General features: G+C 38.8%; 1 protein-coding gene across 7 annotated transcripts in view; it reads left to right on the top strand.

The window, feature by feature from the left end:
- The window catches only part of LOC102159768 (uncharacterized), a 32,655-nt gene extending 14,393 nt beyond the window's left edge, over window positions 1-18,262 (top strand). For 2 of the 7 annotated variants that reach the window (XM_084960699.1, XM_084960698.1), the window contains exons 3-5: window positions 4,784-4,907; window positions 5,334-5,432; window positions 13,154-18,262. In XM_084960699.1, coding sequence (XP_084816825.1) covers window positions 4,784-4,907; window positions 5,334-5,432; window positions 13,154-14,583 — 1,653 coding nt within the window. In that variant the 3' untranslated portion in view covers window positions 14,584-18,262. Of the gene's footprint in view, window positions 1-4,079; window positions 4,462-4,783; window positions 4,908-5,333; window positions 5,433-13,153 lie in introns of all 7 variants that reach the window. The other 5 variants (XM_084960697.1, XM_084960696.1, XM_021097156.2 and 2 more) reach the window with 5 other exon arrangements.
- Window positions 18,263-19,042: the final 780 nt, after the last annotated feature.

Genomic DNA, 19,042 nt, shown 5'->3' with positions numbered 1-19,042 from the left:
CAGTTTTAATCATGTGTTTATTGTCATTTTAAAATTTGATTATAAGGCGTTCTCGTGGCGCAGCCATGAATCCAACTAGTATCCATGAGGATGCTGGTTGGATCCTTGGCCTTACTCAGCGTGTTGATTCAGCTTTGCTGTGAGCTGTGATGTAGGTCATAGACGTGGCTCAGATCCTGCGTTGCTGTGGCTGCAGCATAGGCCGGCAGCTGTGGCCCCAATTCGACCACAAGCTGGGAACTTTCATGTGTCGTGGGTACGACTCTAAGAAGCAAAAAATAAAAAATAAGTAAAATTTAATATAAAGGCATACTGTTTGGACTCTTGTGAAGCTTCATTTTTGGTCTTTTAATTCATATTCATAAGATTTCATTCACATTGTGAATGTATCCTGCCAATAGCCATTCACTGTGTAATTTTTTTAAATTTATATTATAAACATTATTCCTCTGAATATCCTTGAACTTGTCTGTTGGTATCCTGTGCAAGGATTTCTCTAGGATTTTAACTAGAAATGGAATTGTTGGATCGTATGGTCTATGCATCTTCAGTCTTACTAGACACTGCCCAGTTGTTCCCGTGTTTATACCCAGTTGTAAATTCTGTTACTTCGGGAATTCCCATTGTGGCTCAGTGGTAATGAACCCAACTAATATCCATGATGATGCGGGTTTGATCCCTGGCCTCACTCAGAGGGTTGGGGGATCTGGTGTTGCCATGAGCTATGGTGTAGGTCACAGTCGCAACTTGGATCTGGTATTGCTTTTGCTGTGGCTGTGGTGTAGGTTGGCAGCTGCAGCTCCAATTTGACCTCTAGACTGGGGACTTCCATATCCTCACAAATACTTGATACTGTCAGACTAGACTTAAACTTTTACCAATTTGCTGAATGTGAATCGCTGTATTATTCTGAATTTATTATTTGTTTTTCTTTTTAGGGCTGCACCTGCATTATATGGAAGTTCCTGGTCTAGGGTTTGAATTGGAGTTGCAGCCACTGGCCTACGCCACAGCCACAGCATCATCAAATCTGAGTGGCATCTGTGACCTATGCCAGAGCTTGTGGCAAGGTGAATACTTAATCCACCGAGTAAGGCCAGGGATTGAATCCTCAACCTCTTGGATACTATTTGGGTTCTTAACCTGCTGAGCCCCAACAGGAACTCCTTATTCTGAATTTATTTATTTATTTTTAAGCTGCAAGGATTTTATTTTATGATTTTTACTTTTTCCATTATAGTTGCTTTACATTGTTCTGTCAATTTCTATTGTACAGCAGAGAGACCCAGTCGTGCATATATATACATAGTCTTTTTTTGTTGTTGTTGTTGTCTTTTTAGGGCTGTACCCACGGCCTATGGAGGTTCCTAGGCTAGTGGTCTAATCAGAGCTATAGCTGCCGGCTTGTGCCACAGCCATAGCAACGCCAGATCTGAGCCTCGTCTGCAGCCTACACCACAGCTCACGGCAATACTGGATCCTTAACCCACTGAGCAAGGCCAGGGATCCAACTGCAACCTCATGGTTCCTTGTTTCCCCTGTATCACAATGGGAACTCTCATCCTTATGCTCTTGCTGAATAGTATAGGGAACTAGATATTCCAGTTGGTCAAACAGCTTACATTGTTGACAGTTATTTTTCTTTGTTTTTTTAACCCATAAAACAGTTTTATTATTTTATATATTAAATATTAGCTTAGGTTATCTGCACATTTGCCATTTTAAAGAATGGCGCCATTCACCGTTCTTATGTCTCAAACCTTCTATCTGGGTATACTTTAAGTAAAAGTACATATTTTAATGGACATTTGTAAATCAGACTGTTGTTCTTTTATAAACAGTCTCTTTAATATCAAATTGCTTTTTAACATACTCTTTGTTTTTAATTCTCTGCAGTCTCGATATAGTTGGGATTTTGTTTTATTTATTCTGCTTTGGGACTCATTTGGCTTCTGAATAATGCTTTGTTTTTCCAGTTGTATTTCTTAGCTGTTACGTCTTCGGTTACTACTTTTCTTCTCAGTTTTTCTTTTCTTTTTCTTCCAGAATTCTAGTTAGATACCTGTTAACCCTTCTTGCTTTATCTTCTTAACCTCTTATGCTTTCCTACATTGTCTTTCTTTTTTTTTTTTTTAAGTCTGCACTTGCAGCATATGGAAGTTCCCAGGCTAGGGGTTAAATGGGAGCTGCAGCTGCCAGCCTGCACCACAACCAATGCATTGCAGAATTCATGTCACATCCTCATGGATGCTAGTCGGGTTCTTAACCTGCTGAGTCACAATGGAAACTCCTTTTTTTTTAATTAAAAAAAAATTTTTATAGCCAAACCTGCAGCATATGGAAGTTCCCGGGACAGGGATTGAATCCAAGCCGCAGCTGCTACAATGCTGGATCCTTTAACTCACTGCACTGGGCTGGGGATCGAACCTGCACCTCTCGGTGTGGGTGTGTGGTATTTCCTTTTCAGATTCTTTTCCCTTAGATTATTACAAAATACTGACTGTAGTTCCCTTTGCAGTAAGTAGATCCTCTTGGTTATCTATTTCATACATACTAGTGTATATGTTAATCCCAAACTCCTAATTTATCCCTCCCCCGTTCCTTTCCCCTTTGGTAACTGTAAGTTGTTTTCTCTGTCTCTGGGTCTGTTTCTGTTTTGTAAGTAAGTTCATTTGTATCTTTTTTTTTTCTGATTTCTCATATAAACAATGTCATGATACTTGTTTTTGGCTTAACTTCACTTAGCATGCTAATCTGTAGGTTCATTCATGTTGATGCAAATGGCACGACTTCATTTTTTATGGCTAATATTCCAATATATAGATATACCATGCCTTCTTTATCTTTTCATCTGTTGATGGGCACTTAGGTTGCTTCCGTGTCTTTTTTTTTTTTTTTTTCCTTTTTCTTTTTCGGGCCTCACTCATGGCATGTGGAAGTTCCCAGCTAGGAGTTGAACTGGAGCTACAGCCGCAGGTTTATGCCATAGCTACAGCAACGTGGGATCTGAGTTATGTCTGTGACCTACACCACAGCTCATGGCAATGCCAGATCCTTAACACTTTGAGCAGGGCCAGGGATCGAACCCGCATCCTCACGGTTCCTAGTTGGGTTTGTTAACCACTGAGCCAGGAAGGGAACTCCCTTCATGTCTTGACTATTGTAAATAATGCTGCTATGAACATTGAAGTGCATGTTTATATTTTTTGGGTTTTGTTGTTTTTTTCATTTTTGGCCACTCCATGTCATATGGAGTTCCCAGGCCAGGGATCAGATCCGAGCCACAGTTTTGACCTAAGATGCAGCTTCGGCAATGGCAGATCCTTAACCCCCTGTGCTGGGCTGGGGATCAAACCTGTGTCCCAGCACTATCAAGATACCGCCAATCCCATTGTGCCACAGCAGGAACTTCAAAGTGCATTTTTTTTTTTTTTTTTTTTTTTTTTGGTCTTTTTGTCTTTTGGCCTTTTCTAGGGCTGCTTCCCGCGGCATATGGAGGTTCCCAGGCTAGGGGTCTAATCGGAGCTGTAGCTGCCAGCCTACACCAGAGCCACAGCAACGCAGGATCATTAACCCACTGAGCAAGGCCAGGGATGGAACCCGCAACCTCATCATTCCTAGTCGGATTCGTTAACCACTGTGCCACGATGGGAACTCCTGTTTATCCTTTCTAAATGTAATAGTTTGCATCTACTAACCCTCAACTCCCAGTCCATCACTCTCCCTCCCCCCTCCTCCTTGGCAACCACAAATCAGTTTTCTATGTCTGAGTCTGTTTCTGGTTTATAGATAGGTTCATTTGTGCCATATTTTAGATTCCACAGATAAGTGATATCATGGTATTTGTCTTTCTCTTTCTGACTTAGTATGATAGTCTCTAGTTGCATCCATGTTGCTGTGAATGGCATTATTTCATTCTTTTTTATGGCTGAATAGTATTCCTTTATATATATATGTCCCAAATCTTAATCTGTTCATCTGTCAACAGACACTTAGGTTGCTTCTTTGTCTTGTCTATTGTAAATAGTGCTGCTATGAAAATACAGGTGCATGTTTCTTTCTAATTTTAATTTCCTCAGAAAACTAAAAATAGAGCTACCATTTGATCCAGCAATCCCACTCCTGGGCATCTATCCTGAGAAAACCATGACTCAAAAAGACACAGGTACTCCAACGTTCATTGCAGCACTATTTTCAATAGCCAAGACATGGAAACAACCTAAATGTCCACTGACAGGAGTGGATCAAGAAGATGTGGTACATATACATGATGGAATATTACTCAGCCATTAAAAGGAATGAAATACCAGCATTCTTAGCAACATGGATGAACCTAGAAATTATCATGCCAAGTGAAGTCAGCCATACAATGAGGCACCAACATCAAATTCTTTCACTGACATGTGGAATCTGAAAAAAGGACAGAATGAACTTCTTTGCAGAGCAGATACTGACTCACAGGTTTGAAAAACTTATGGTCTCCAAAGGAGACAGTTTGGGTGGTGGGGGGAGGTGCTGGGGTTGTGGGTTGGAAATCCTATAAAATTGGATTGTGATGATCATTGTACAACTATAAATGTAATAAACTCATTGAGTAATAATAATAAAAAAACCATGTGCTGTGATCATCCTTGTTTCCACACTGACCCATCTATGTTGAAAGGTCCAGCTCAGCCTGTTTTCCCAGCAGTTTTCTCCTGCTGAATTGCTTTCTCCGTTTTCTTTTATCCTATTGTAAAGACTTATCCCATTAACCTCTGTGTATTTTTATCTGTGGTTTCAGGACTTGAAGTTCAAAGATGTGGCCATTTACTTTTCTCAAAAAGAGTGGGAATGCTTGCACTTTGCTCAGAAGGATTTGTACCGAGAGGTGATGTTTGAGAATTATAACAACCTGATTGCACTGGGTGAGTTTGTCAGCCCTCCAAAATTCAGAATTGGCCTTCTGGAATTGTTATGTTTATCATTATAAAATTCTTGTGAGTGCTTCCCAAGTGCTTGGCTGAATTGATGGTTCTTGCTTACCAAAGAATGCTTGTCTCTTGTGAAAGTTAAAAATTGGTTGCTTTTTCAGTTATCTTTTTCACCCTTCTGACCTTCACTTTTTTTTTTTTTTTTTTTTTGGGCCACACTCTAGCATGTGAAAGTTCCCAGGCCAGGGATCAAACCTTTCCCACAGCAGTGATAACACTGGATCCTTAACCCTCTGAGCCCCCATGGAACTCCACTTTCTCCTCTTTCTTGATAATCATGGACTGATTTTAATTCTGGGACATCCACAACATACATAACTTAGTTCTTTTATTTTTATTTATTTATTTTTTTTCCTCAAGCAGGATTTTCTAACTCTAAGCCAGATGTGATCTCCTTATTGGAGCAGGGGAAGGAGCCTTGGCTGGTTAGGAGCAAGGAGATAAAAGAATGGTGTCCAGGTGAGTAATGGTGACTCAGATGGGGAAGGCCATGGCAGGAGGTCACCCAGCTGGCTTGTGAGAAGGCGGGCAGCACTTCTGAGATATTGGTAGGAAAGCCTCCAGAAAAAGCCTGAGATCAAGAAAAGAAAGTAAGGATATTTTAGCATGAGCCTCCTAATTTTTATTCCATTTACTACTTTCTTGCTACCCTTTTTCATATCAGACCCCTCTGATTTCAAGGAAGTACTTTCCTCTTCCCATGAGACAGCCATTTTCTCTATGCCTTGGGTCCAGTTTTGTCCTTTTTTTTTTTTCTACAATATACAGAAGTTCCTGGGCCAGGGATCAAACCCAAGCCTCAGCATTAACTAGAACCACAGCAGTGACAACACCAGATCCTTAACCCATTGAGCCACCAGGGAGCTCCTGTCTTGACATTTTTAAACAGCTCTATTGAGATATAATTGGAATATCATAAAATGCATTTATTTAAAGTACAAATAGTTCCCATTATGGCTTAGTGGTAACAAACCTGATTAGGATCCATGAGGATGTGGGTTTGATCCCTGGGCCTGCCCAGTGGATTAAGGATCCGGCATTGAGGTGAGCTGTGGTGTAGGTTACAGACATGGCTCGGATCCCACATTGCTGTGGCTGTGGTGTAAGCCAGCAGCTGCAGTCCAATTGGACTGCTAGCCTGGGAACTTCCATATGCCACAGGTGCAGCCCTAAAAAGAAAAAAAAGTTCACAGTTCATTGGTTTTTAGTATATTCAGAGTTTTTGCAGTCATGGCAACAACTTAATTTTAAAATATTTTCTTCACCCCCAATGAAATCCCATACCCATTATCAGTCACTTTCTATATACAACCCTAGGCAACCACTAATCTACTATCTATAGAGTTGGTGATTCTAGATATTTCATATTAATGAAATCACACAGTCGTCTTTTTTGACTGGCTTCTTTCAATTATCAGTGTTTTCAAGGTTTATATGTGTTGTAGCATTTGCTAGTACTTCATTCATTTATATTGCAAAAAAATATTCCGTGTTATGAATATACCACATTTTGTTTATCCATTCATCAGTTGATGGACATTTGGATTGTTTTCCACTTTTAGACTGTTACGAATAATCCTTGCCTCCTTTTCCTAGTTTGTTGAATATTTTTTTTAATCATGAAAGGATTTTAGAATACTTTTGCTAACTGTTTTTTCTACATATGTTGAGATAAGTGGCATATTGCATTGATAACAGTTTTGGATATTAAGCCAGCTTTGCACTGACCAGGTAAATCACATTTGGTCATGATGTATATATCCCCTTCTATCTGTGAATTTAGTTTGATTATTTTTGTTTTTTGTATCTATATTAAATAAGGGATATAGGCATAGTTTTCTTGTGATGCCTTTTTTCCAGGTTTTGGTATCAGTACGAGTGGCCTCAAAATTAATTGGGAAATATTCCTTCCTTTTCCTTTTTTTTTTCTGAAGTGTTTGTGAAGGATTTGCATCAAGTTTTCTTTAAGTGTTTAGTAGAATTCAGCAGTTAAGCCAGCTGGTCCCGGGCTTTTCTTTGTGGGAAGGCTTTTAAATTACTATTCAGTCTATTTGTTATAAGTCTATTCAGATGTTCTTTTTCCTCTTGAATCAGTTTTGGTGTCATGTCTTTCTAGGAAGTAGTCTATTTCATGTAAGTTATCGAATTCATTGTATACAGTTGTTCACTGTATGTACCCTTGTAATCCCTTTTATTTCATACTAGTACCCTCTGATTCCTGGTACTAGTATGAGTCTTTTTTTTTTTCCTCTTGGTCAGTCCAGCTAAAGGCTATTATTTCCTTCCTTCTGGTATCTTTGGGCTTAGTTTGCTCTTATCTAGTTCTTTAAGGTGTAGATTTGAGATCTTTGTTTTTAACGTAGGCATTTTAAGCTGTACCTTTCTCTTTAAGACCTGTTTGAGTTTCGGTATGTCGAGTTTTCATTTCATTCAAACTCAGCAGGATTCTCTTATATCTCTTTGTAATTTCTTCTTTGACTCATTGGTTATCTAAGAGTATGTTTTTTCTCTTTCCTTGTTGATCTTCTGGCAAGTTGACCTACCCATTATTCAAAGTAGAAGCATCAAAGTCCTCAGTTTGTTCAAGTGCCTGTTTTCCCCTTTAATACAGTCAGTTTTTGCTTCGATGTATTTTTGGGCTCTGTTATTAGGTACATAATATTTATAAATTATACAGTTTCCTAGTGGATTGACTGTATTATATGATAACTATACCTTTATGCAATTATAAACATCCTTTGTCTCTAGTTATCTTTTTTGTTTTAAAGTCTATTTTGTCTGATAATAGTATAGTTATTGAAGTTCACTTTTGATTATTTCTTTGCATGGTATATTTTTTTCCCATCCTTTTCTTTCAGCCTTTGTGTGTCCTTGAATATAGTGTGTCTTACAGATAGCATATACCTCAATAATGGTTTTGTTTTTTGGTTTTTGTTTTTGTTTTTTTTTGTCTTTTTGCCTTTTTCTAGGGCCACACCTGCAGCATATGGAGGTTCCCAGGCTAGGGGTCAAATCAGCTGTAGCCGCTGGCCTACGCCAGAGCCACCACAATGCGAGATCCGAGCCGTGTCTGCAACCTACACCACAGCTCATGCAATGCCGGATCCTTAACCCACTGAGCAAGGCCAGGGATCGAACCCGAAACCTCATGGTTCCTAGTTGGATTCGTTAACCACTGAGCCACGATGGGAACTCCTCGATCATGGTTTTTTTAATATATATACTGCCTATTCCTGCCAATTTGTTTGGAATATTTAATATGTTTACAATTAATATAATTACTAAGATAGGATTTACATCTGGGATTGTAGTACTTGTTCTCTCCATGTGTTTTGTTTTGTATTTCTTTTCATTTATTCTTCATCTGTAAACTATCATTTGTTAAATATGCTCTAGCATCCCATTTCAGTTTTCTTTATTGTAGTTAATTTACAATGTTATGCTAATTTCAGGTGTATAGCAAAGTGCTTCAGTTATACATATACATATTCTTTTTCAGATTCTTAATCCATTATAGGTTATTACAAGATATTGATTATAGTTCCCTGTGCTCTACAGTAGGACCTTGTTGTTTACCTGTTTTCTATATAGTATAGTGCGTATGTTAATCACAAACTCCTAATTTATCCCACACCATCTATGCCCTTTGGTAACCATAAGTTTGCTTTCTATGTCTGTGAGTCATTTGTTTTGTAGATAAGTACATTTGTGTCATATTTTTGATTCCACCTCTAAGTGATATCATGTGGTATTTGTCTTTCTCTAACTTTGCTTAGTATGATAATCTCTAGGTCCATCCATGTTGTTGCAAATGGCATTATTTCATTCTTTTTATGGCTGAGTAGTAATGCATTGTATATGTGTACACCACATCTTTATTCCTCTGTTGTTGGACATTTAGGTTTCTTCCATTTCCTGGCTATTGTAAATAATGCTGCTATGAACAGGGTGCATGTGTCTTTTTAAATTACTGTTTTGGCTGTATAGATGCCCAGGAGTGGGATTGCTGGATCATATGGTAGTTATATATTTAGTTTTTGAAGGAACCCCATACTGTTCTCCATAGTGACTGTACCAATTTACATTCCTACCAACAGTGTAGAAGGGATCCCTTTTCTCCACATCCTCTCCAGCATTTGTTATTTCTATACTTATTAATGATAGCCATTCTGACCAGTGTAGGGTAAGTACCTCATTGTAGTTTTTAACTTACATTTCTCTTAATAATTAGTGAGGTTGAGCATCTTTTCCTGCGCCTATTGGCCATCTGTATATCTTCTTTGGAGAAATATCTATTCAAGTCTTCTGCCCATTTTTCGTGTAGTATGGCCATTTTAATGATGTTAATTCTTCTAATCCAGGAGCATGGAATATCTTTCCATTTCTTTGAGGCCTCTTTTATTTCCTTGATTAATGTTTTACAGTTCTCAGCTTATAAGTCTTTATTCTCCTTTGGCAGATTTATTTCTAGGTATTTAACCTAGTTCTACTTATATATAGAATATAAAAGGTACTGTTTTTTATATTCCTTTTCTAATATTCCATTGTTATGCAAAAATGCAAATGATTTCAAAATGTTACTCTTGTATCCTGCTTTTTTGCTGAATTCGTTGATCAGTTTGAGTAGTTTTTGTGTGGAATCCCTAGGGTTTTTTAAATACAGTATCATGTCATTTGCATATAGTGACAATTTCACTTCTCTTCCAATTTGGATACGTTTTATTTATTTTTTTGTCTAATTGCTATGGCTAGGACTTCCAATACTATGTTGAATAAAAGTATTGGCTTGATCCAGAATTTAGTGGGAAGGCTTTCAGCTTTTCTCCATTGAGTATTATATCTTCTGCCCATTCTTTGATTGGGTTTTTTGTTGTTGTTATTGAGTAGGATTATGTAATATTTTTATTGTTGTGTAAAACTCTCAATATTCTAGGCATATGTACAGATTTCCTCTAATGGTGGTGGCTTGCTTATGCATTACTGCCATATGCATGGGAAGTGATGTAAGGAGAACATATTGAAGCTGGGAGGGATCAGAGACAGGAAGACACCTCTATCACATGTTAAATAATTGAAAGCATGGAGTGATCCTGGGCATATATCCAGACAAAACTAATTCAAAAAGATATATGCACTGCTTTGTTAATAGCAGCACTATTTACAGTAGCCAAGACATGGAAACAACCTAAATGTCCATCAACAGAGGAATGGATAAAAAAAGATGTGGTGCACATATACAATGGAATACTATTCCACCATAAAAAGAATGAAATGATGCCATTTGCAGCAATGTGGATGCAACTAAAGATTATCATACTAGGTGAAGTCAGAAAGACACATTGTACGATATCACATATATAGAGTCTAAAATGTGACACAAACCTCTCTACGAAAGGTAGACAAAGAGAACAGACTTGTGGTTGCAGGGGAGGGGGTGAGAGGTTGGGTTAGCAGGTGTAAGCTTTATATACATGGAGGGATTGAACAACAAGGTCCTTCTGTATATTAGCTATATTCAGTGTTCTATGATAAATTGTAATAGAAAAGAATATAAAAAGTATATGTTTAATTGAATCATTTTACTGTACAGCAGAAGTTATAAATCATTTATACTTCAATTTTTTGAAAAACCATGGGGTGGTAACTTTGAATTTCAAGTCCCTCTCCTAATCTCTTTATCTTTAGCATATTTCTTTTTTTTTTTTTTTTGGTGCCACACCTGTGGCATATGGAAGTTCCCAGGCTAGGGGTCGAATCAGAGCTACAGTTGCCAGCCTACGCCACAGCCACAGCAACACATGATCCGAGCCGCGTCTGCAACCTACACCACAGCTCACGGCAACACCGGATCCTTAACCTATTGAGCAAGGCCAGAGATCAAACCCGCAACCTCATGGTTCGTAGTTGGATTCATTTCCACTGCACCATAATGGGAACTCCTTTTTATTTGTTTGTTTCATATTTTTCTTTATTTCTATCTGAATACTCTTTTTTTTTTTTTTGTCTTTTGTCTTTTGTCTTTTGTCGTTGTTGTTGCTGCCATTTCTTGGGCCGATCCTGCGGCATATGGAGGTTCCCAGGCTAGGGGTTGAATCGGAGCTGTAGCCACCAGCCTACGCCACAGCCACAGCAACGCGGGATCCGAGCCGCGTCTGCAACCTACACCACAGCCCACGGCAACGCCGGATCGTTAACCCACTGAGCAAGGGCAGGGACCGAACCCGCAACCTCATGGTTCCTAGTCGGATTCGTTAACCACTGCGCCACGACGGGAACTCCTATCTGAATACTCTTAATCAAAGTTCCTATCGTGGCTCAGCAGTAATGAACCTGACTAGCATCCATGAGGATGCAGGTTTGATCCCTGGCCTTGCTCAGTGGGTTAAGGATCCGGTGTTGCTGTGAGCTGTGGTGTAGGTTTCAGTCATGGCTTGGACCCTGAGTTGCTGTGGCTGTGGTGTAGGCCAACAGCTATACAGCTGTAGATCCAATTCAACCCCTAGCCTGGGATCTTCCATATGCCCCGGGTGTGGCCCTAAAAAAAAAAAAAAAAAAAAAAAAAAGAGAGAGAGAGAGAGAATACACTTAATCTAAGCTATTAATTAGGGTATTCCATTTCCATCTGAATACCTTCATTTGTTCCCTCATTTTTTTTTTTTAACATTAATTGAAATAAATCCATCTGCTATGGATTAGTTATATATTATGGCAAGTAAAATATTATGTTAATTCTAAGCAGTTTGGGGAGAAATTATACCAGTAGATAAACTGATGAACAAATACGTAATTCTGGAATTGAGAAAAAGACTGAGGGCAAAGAACAGGATACATGACAGAAAATTAAGGTGTGCAGCATGAAAGAAGTTGGCCATGCAGAGATCCTGGGACAGAAAGCATTCATGGATGATGAAACAGTTCCAAAAGGGTCCAAGACAAATTAATTGGCATGATAGGGAGTCTCATGGAGGCCAGTTAGTGGGCTCATGGTGAGTGAAGGTGAAAGCGCCTCAAAATGAAGATGAGTACGGAACCAGGGGCTACATACTGCAGAGTTTGGAGTTTGGTAAGGAATTTTGAATTATAAATGCAGGGGGAGTTCCCACTGTGGCACAGGTTAATGATCTGGCATTGCCACAGCTCTGATGAAGGTCACAGCTGTGGCTTGGATTCGATCCCTGCTCTGGAAACTTTCATTTGCCACAGTGCAGCTAAAAAAAGAAAAAAATGAGCAGGTGGGGGGAAGGCCCTCTAAACATTGAAGTCCCACATTTTGAGCTGCCTCAGTGGACTTTGGGAGATACATCAGAATAGTGTTTTATTAATCTTGGTGAGGGATGACTTTGGATAAGGTGAGAAATTGTCAAAACTTGGATATATTTGAGGCTAGAAATGAGGACTTGCTGTTAGACATAATGTCCTACTCCATTAGGTTTTCATTTAGTTGACTGTTTCCTTGACATAGAATTTTTAACAAGTTCCCCAGCTGATTCTGATCACACCAGAGATGAAGAATCACTTCCTTCATAGGCTCCCCTCATTTTCTCTATTCTTATTCTCCCATTCTCCCTTCCTCACTTTTTTCCAAATTGCAATGCAGTGTTAAGAGCTGTCTAGGGAGTTCCCCAGTGGCTCAGCAGGTTAAGGGTTTGGCATTGTCATTACTGTGGCTCTCTACTGCTCTGATATGGGCTCGATCCTTGGCCCAGGAATTTCTGCATGCCACCAGTGTGGCTAAAAAGAAAAAAAAAAAAGGAGTTCCCATCGTGGCTCAGTGGTTAATGAACCTGACTAGCATCCATGAGAATGTGGGTTCAATCCCTGGCCTCGCTTAGCAGGTTAAGGATCTGCCGTTGCTGTGAGCTGTGGCATAGGCTGGCAGCTACAACTCCAATTGGACCCTGGGCTTGGGAACCTGCCTATGCCACAAGTGTGCCCCCCCTCAAAAAAAAACCCCCCAAAAATTACTTTTTTTTTCCTTTCTTTTTTGACTATTTATGTTACTTTTTTTTTTTCAGGGGGGAAGTGGGGAAATCCTTAACCTGCTTAGGCACACAGGAATTCCAATTATTCACTATTTTTAGTTTGTCATTTTTACCTTAGAACTTTCTTTTCTCCTGCAACATGAAAATACCCACTGTTTTCTTTCTTGCTTCTTTCACTGTTTTCTTTCTTTCTTACAGATTGGGAGTCCAGAAGAGAAACCAAGACTTTTTCTCAAAAGGAAGACAATTATGAAATTCAGACATTGCAACCAGAGATAACAAAAAGACTTACAAGCTCTAACCTTGAGTGCACTAGGATCAGAAATAGAGAAATCAGATGCCTCTTGGAGAGACTACCAGAGGAACGTTTCAGACAAGCCATAATAACCTCCAGAGAAAGGTCCACTTCCGTTCAGCACACAGATCATAGAGCACCTCAGACAGTTCATACTGGAGCAAAACCCTCTGAATCCAAGGAAAGTAAAGAAACTTTCAGGTACCAATCACACTACAGACAACATGAAGGAAATCCTAATAAGGAAAAAGACTCTAAATGCAGAGAATGTGGGAAAGCTTTTAATAACAGGTCAGATTTGATTAAGCATCAAAGAGTCCATGAAAGCAAAAATAGTAACAAGAAATTTCTTCATGACTCTGAAGTTACCAAATCTCAGAGCAGTAATACTCCTGAGAAACCTCATAAATGTAAGGAATGTGGGAAAGCCTTTCATTCTAGCTCACAACTTGGTAAACATCAAAAGATTCATATGGGTGAGAAACCCTATAAGTGTACGGAGTGTGGGAAGGCCTTTCCATCTACCTCACAACTTAATTTACATCAGAGAATTCATACCAATGAGAAATACTATGAATGCAAGGAATGTGGGAAAGCCTTTACCCGTCCCTCACACCTTTTTCGACATCAGAGAATCCATACTGGTGAGAAACCCCATAAATGTAAGGAATGTGGGAAAGCTTTCCGTTACGACACACAACTGAGTCTTCATCAAATAATTCATACTGGTGAACGACGCTATGAATGTAGAGATTGTGGCAAGGTATATAGTTGTGCCTCGCAGCTTAGTCTACATCAGAGAATTCATACTGGTGAGAAACCTCATAAATGTAAGGAGTGTGGGAAAGCTTTTATCTCCGATTCACATCTTGTTCGACACATGAGTGTTCATACTGGTGAGAAACCCTACAAATGTAAGCAGTGTGGGAAGTCCTTCCGTCGTGGCTCAGAACTTACCCGACATCAGAGAGCTCACACTGGTGAGAAGCCCTATAAATGTCAGGAATGTGAAATGGCCTTTACTTGTAGCACAGAACTTATCCGACATCAGAAAGTTCACACTGGTGAGAGACCCCATAAATGTACAGAATGTGGAAAGGCTTTTATTCGAAGGTCAGAACTTACTCATCACCAGAGAAGTCATAGTGGCGAAAAACCATATCAGTGTAAGGAATGTGGGAAGGCCTTTGGTCGTGGCTCAGAACTTAGTCGACACCAGAAAATTCATACTGGTGAGAAACCCTATGAATGTGCACAATGTGGGAAGGCCTTTATTCGTGGCTCACACCTTAGTCAACATCAAAGAATTCATACAGGGCAAAGGAGTGAATGAAGACGTGCGAAGGCTCAGAATTTGACACCTGGAAATTCATAATAGTAAACCACAAAATCACAAAAACCCCTGTGATTGTAAGGAATGTTAGAACGTATTTAAGAATAACAACTTAGTATCAGAGTTCATGCTGTGGATTTGAGGCCTTTAAGGGCCAGAATTTGACATTGTTACTGATGAAAAAGTTCATAAAGGTTAGGAATTGGGAGGGGTATATTTACGTTTCAGAATTTATTCTATACCAGAGTTCAATTGGTAAAAAAGTGGAAGTCCATGACTGTAGGGAAAGTGGGAAGGCTTAGTTAGGAAGGCAGTGAATATGTTAGAGACCATCATTCTAACTTTTCTCAACATCAAATGGAGTCCTTATGGGAAATTAGAGGAGTCATAATATATACCTTATGTATATAATACATATATGTGAGACACCAGTTTGCTTTGGCTAACAAGTTACTCATCCGATAGCTCATAGTAGAGAAAAGCTACACTGTTAAAAATGTAGATTCTTCTGCTCCACTCAATTCTTGTTAAATATTGGCCAGCTCGTTCTCTAAAATTAACTTGAACTGAATCAGAGTGGGGAAGGATTTGACCAGTATTTAGTGGTAACTTGCCTTCACCATTATCACTTCTTATAGGGCCAATCACTTAACTGAGTTTTCTTATTTATAAATTAGTAGTATTAGCCTCATATTTTTTAGGAGCATTTTATACATTATATCCCTTAGAATAGTGTCTGGCTCATATTGAAAGTTAAGAGCTGCCTTATTCTTACTTTATTTTAATAATTGTATTAGGGATCATATGAGAGGAAGGCCTTATATGTGCAATGACTATATAAACATCTTACATCATCTTTCTTTGTGGAATGTTAGGTAATGCTTTCTGGAGAAAACTAAAAACTGAAGCTTTCATTCATAGGTTGCCTCTCTGCCCCATCAGGGGATTAATAATGTGAAGAATTCTAATGAATAAAAGTGGATTTCTTAGACGTCAAAGAGAAGATTTAGATGATTTTTTTAAAAATTCGCAAAAAAAAACCACCACACATCCCACAATCTGACCTCTCTACTAGAGAATTAGAAAACGAAGCCTTAACCAAAATCCATTTCTTCACAAGAACTTTAAGAGATACCTGTATAATTTTTATATTAAAAAGAAAGTCAAGGCAAATGATCATTAGGAATGAATGACAAAGAGACAACTTCATGTTAAAATTTGTAGGATGAAACCAAAGCTATACTTTCAATATGTGTAGAAAACAGAATTAGAAGCCAGGATTCATCCTCCCCTCATTGTACTTGGTGCACTGCCTGTTCCTTGTAGGTTCCCAGTAAACATTTGGTGATCAGTGAAATTAGTGAATTGAATCAGCATCCAACTTGAGTATGTTAAGATGCAAAGCCCCCAAAAACAAAGACACGTTCAACTTTTTTGAAATGAAAAAGATTGTACCCTAAAAAGAAAAAATTCAAGCATCATAAAGGAAAAAGGATATATAACTACAAAACTGAAAGAGATTTCAAGAAATACCGCAGTATTGTGGCTGACACTGTTGGTTGCCGATCTGTGGTGTTAACCATTCTCCCTTGGCCAGGGTTGCCAGCTGCCAACCTAAGTCTAAAGGCCTGATGCTTGTCTTGCTAACTGCTTTGCATCTGGGTCTATGTATAAGAGTCCTGGCTACAGAAGATATCAGCAGACGTCTGCAAGTGAACTTCAGTTAAATTTTCTATACTAACAAAATAGGAGGAAATGGTCTCCCTATATACAGGATGCAAGTCTGTATGTCTGTACAAGATCTGGAATTGTGGCCATTATGCAGCCAGGGATGAGAAGGCGAGTTTGGCACAGGTGATAGACTGGAATGACCTGTGTCCTTGACATTGCTGAGCTGATGAAATAATTCAGAACTGCCCTGTGCCAGGACTTGTGTGAAATAAGGAATTCTATGCATATCTGTTGTAAGTTTAAATACAACATGAGCCCTGGAAAAATATATTTTCATATATAATATATATACACATTTATTCAATTTTAATTTAGTAAGATGAGAAAATGTTTACATTCAGCTTTTTATAGTATATGAAATTGTGGAAAAAAGCATTATCAAGTATTTTCTTAAACGTGTGTGTGTATATATATACACACAACTTTGATTTGTTAAGATGGAAGAAGTGTGTTATATTCCACGTTTTACAGTGTATGTTTATATTCAGTTTTTTAGAGTATGTCTGATCCAGGACAAGTAGTATTTTCCTGAATATAGTAATAACCAAGACAAAACTGAATAAGGAGCTACACCATATAATTCCTCTGGTACTAGAGTATCTTAGAATATTTTCTAAATATCTCTCTAGTTATTTTTTCTCTCTAAATCTCTCTCTAGTATACTAAGTCTTTAAGATACAAAGAATATCAGCTATGAGGGTAGCATAGCCCCTGTGTCAGATTGGGAAAAGGGCAGCAGCCAAATGAAGTCAGATATAAAAATAATCTATTGTGCCTGTGGTATAATGAATATTCCAATTAAAATAGTCAAATCTAGCAGCCTATTAAAACCATTTTTTTTATCCAGAATAAATGGTTCATGACCTGACCTGTCAGATTGTAAAGAAATCTTTAGTTTGCACATTGAAAAATAGACATGAAAATAACTGAGCCACTGAAAGTAGTAAACTGTTACAGTATATGCATATGCAACTAACGTGGGGTCCCTGCAGTTGCCCACGTAATCGCACCATTTAAACATGGTCTGTAGACAGTCATAACATTTGGAATAATCACAATCCAGTGGATTCCACCTTTGCCCCGTACTTTAGGGGGGAAAATACATACATACATACATTACCAAGTTTTCTACACTGGTTTATTTCATAAGTCTGTTCTTAAAAGTTGTACATACTCTTCCAAGAGGAGAACATATGCCCTTTAGAAGAATTGAAAAATATAAAAAGCCAGGCAAAACTAGATGTCTTCTTTTCATTACAATTTCTAACATTGAGTTATAAGAGATTATTCTGATGTCTTGCCCTATATACCTATCTCTACTTTTAAAACTTGAAAGTTCTATTCCAAATTTATATAACTTGTTTTACCAAAAACAAAAGTTATACTGCAAAGGTTTAAACAGGGCAAAAAAAAAAAACTACCTATTTCCTGAAGTACCAACATAAAAAGCCTTTCATTCTGGAGTTCCCTTTGTGGCAGAGCGGAAACAAATTCGACGAGGAACGTGATACTGCAGGTTCGATCCCTGGCCTCGCTCATTGGGTTAAGGATCTGGTGTTGCCATGAGCTGTGGTGTAGGTCGCAGACACGGCTCAGATCCTGCAGTGCTGTGGCTGCAGTGTAGGCCAGCAGCTGTAGCTCCGATTTGACTCTTTGACCCCTAGCCTGGGAACCTCCATGTGCCACACGTGTGGCCCTAAAGAAACACACACACACAAAAAAAACCACTTTTCATCCTTTTTTCTATACCCTCATACCCACATCTCAGGTTTGTTTTGGTGATGGGGTTCCTGGCTGGGAGGGGTGTAGTTTGAAGACGGTTGTACTACCGTGTTGACGTTCAGCCTCCTTTTCCCCCTTGGTAACATACCAGTCACTTCCTTCCATTTGAAACTTACAGATGTAACTTTAACTTTAAATACGCATGTAATAAAGACAAACCATAGTATATGCTGCCTGTTCTATCAATGAAAATCCAGGCTTGTTATTTTTACTAATGATTGTACACTTACTGCGCATGTATTGTTTCTTTTTGGAGTTTTTATAAAGTGGGTGGATTCCTATCAGTTGGATTCCTTGCCTGACAACATAGTATGTGTAGGTAATGCCTTATTTTTTTCTGAAACTCACCACTAACCTCTACAGGAATTTTTGTCCATTTACAACCTAACTTCAACCAGGACTGAACCTTTTTTGTTAAATTGGATGAAGAAAAAAGTGCCTCACTGCCAGGGTGAGGTTGAGCCTCTACTATGCCTAAGACTCATTTGAATTTTATTTCTGTGAATTGCTTGTTTTTATTTCCCCCCGCCCCATGGCATGTGGAAGTTCCTGGGCCAGGGATCAAACCTGTTCTACAGCAGCGACCCAAGCTGCTTTGGTGACAACACCAGGTCCTTAACCTTCTGAGCCACAAGGGAACTCTTCCCTTTTTATGACAAAAAGTCACACTTTTGTTAATGGCCAGAACGTAAATATTTTAGGCTTTGTGGTCATACAGTCTTTGTAATATGTAAACAGGTAATACATGAACCAGCAGTTCTCAACCAAAGGTAATTTTGCCTTCCCTACCCGCAACCTCAGGAGACATTTGGCCAAGTCCAGGGACATTTTTGGTTATCACCACGAAGAGGAGTGCTGCTGGCATCTGGGGTGCTACTAAACATCTTACCCATCCCACCTCCCTCTCCCAACTGAATTAATCTGGTCAAGAAAGTCAGTAGTGCTG

Source organism: Sus scrofa, chromosome 6 (genome assembly GCF_054392235.1).
Source record: "Sus scrofa isolate SSC_HxYL_T2T_F1_AM1 chromosome 6, Sscrofa_HxYL_maternal_Yorkshire_Landrace_v2.0, whole genome shotgun sequence".
NCBI classification, from domain to species: Eukaryota; Metazoa; Chordata; class Mammalia; order Artiodactyla; family Suidae; genus Sus; species Sus scrofa.
The sequence above is the reverse complement of the archived record's forward strand: the minus strand, read 5'-3'. Positions and strand labels throughout refer to the sequence as shown.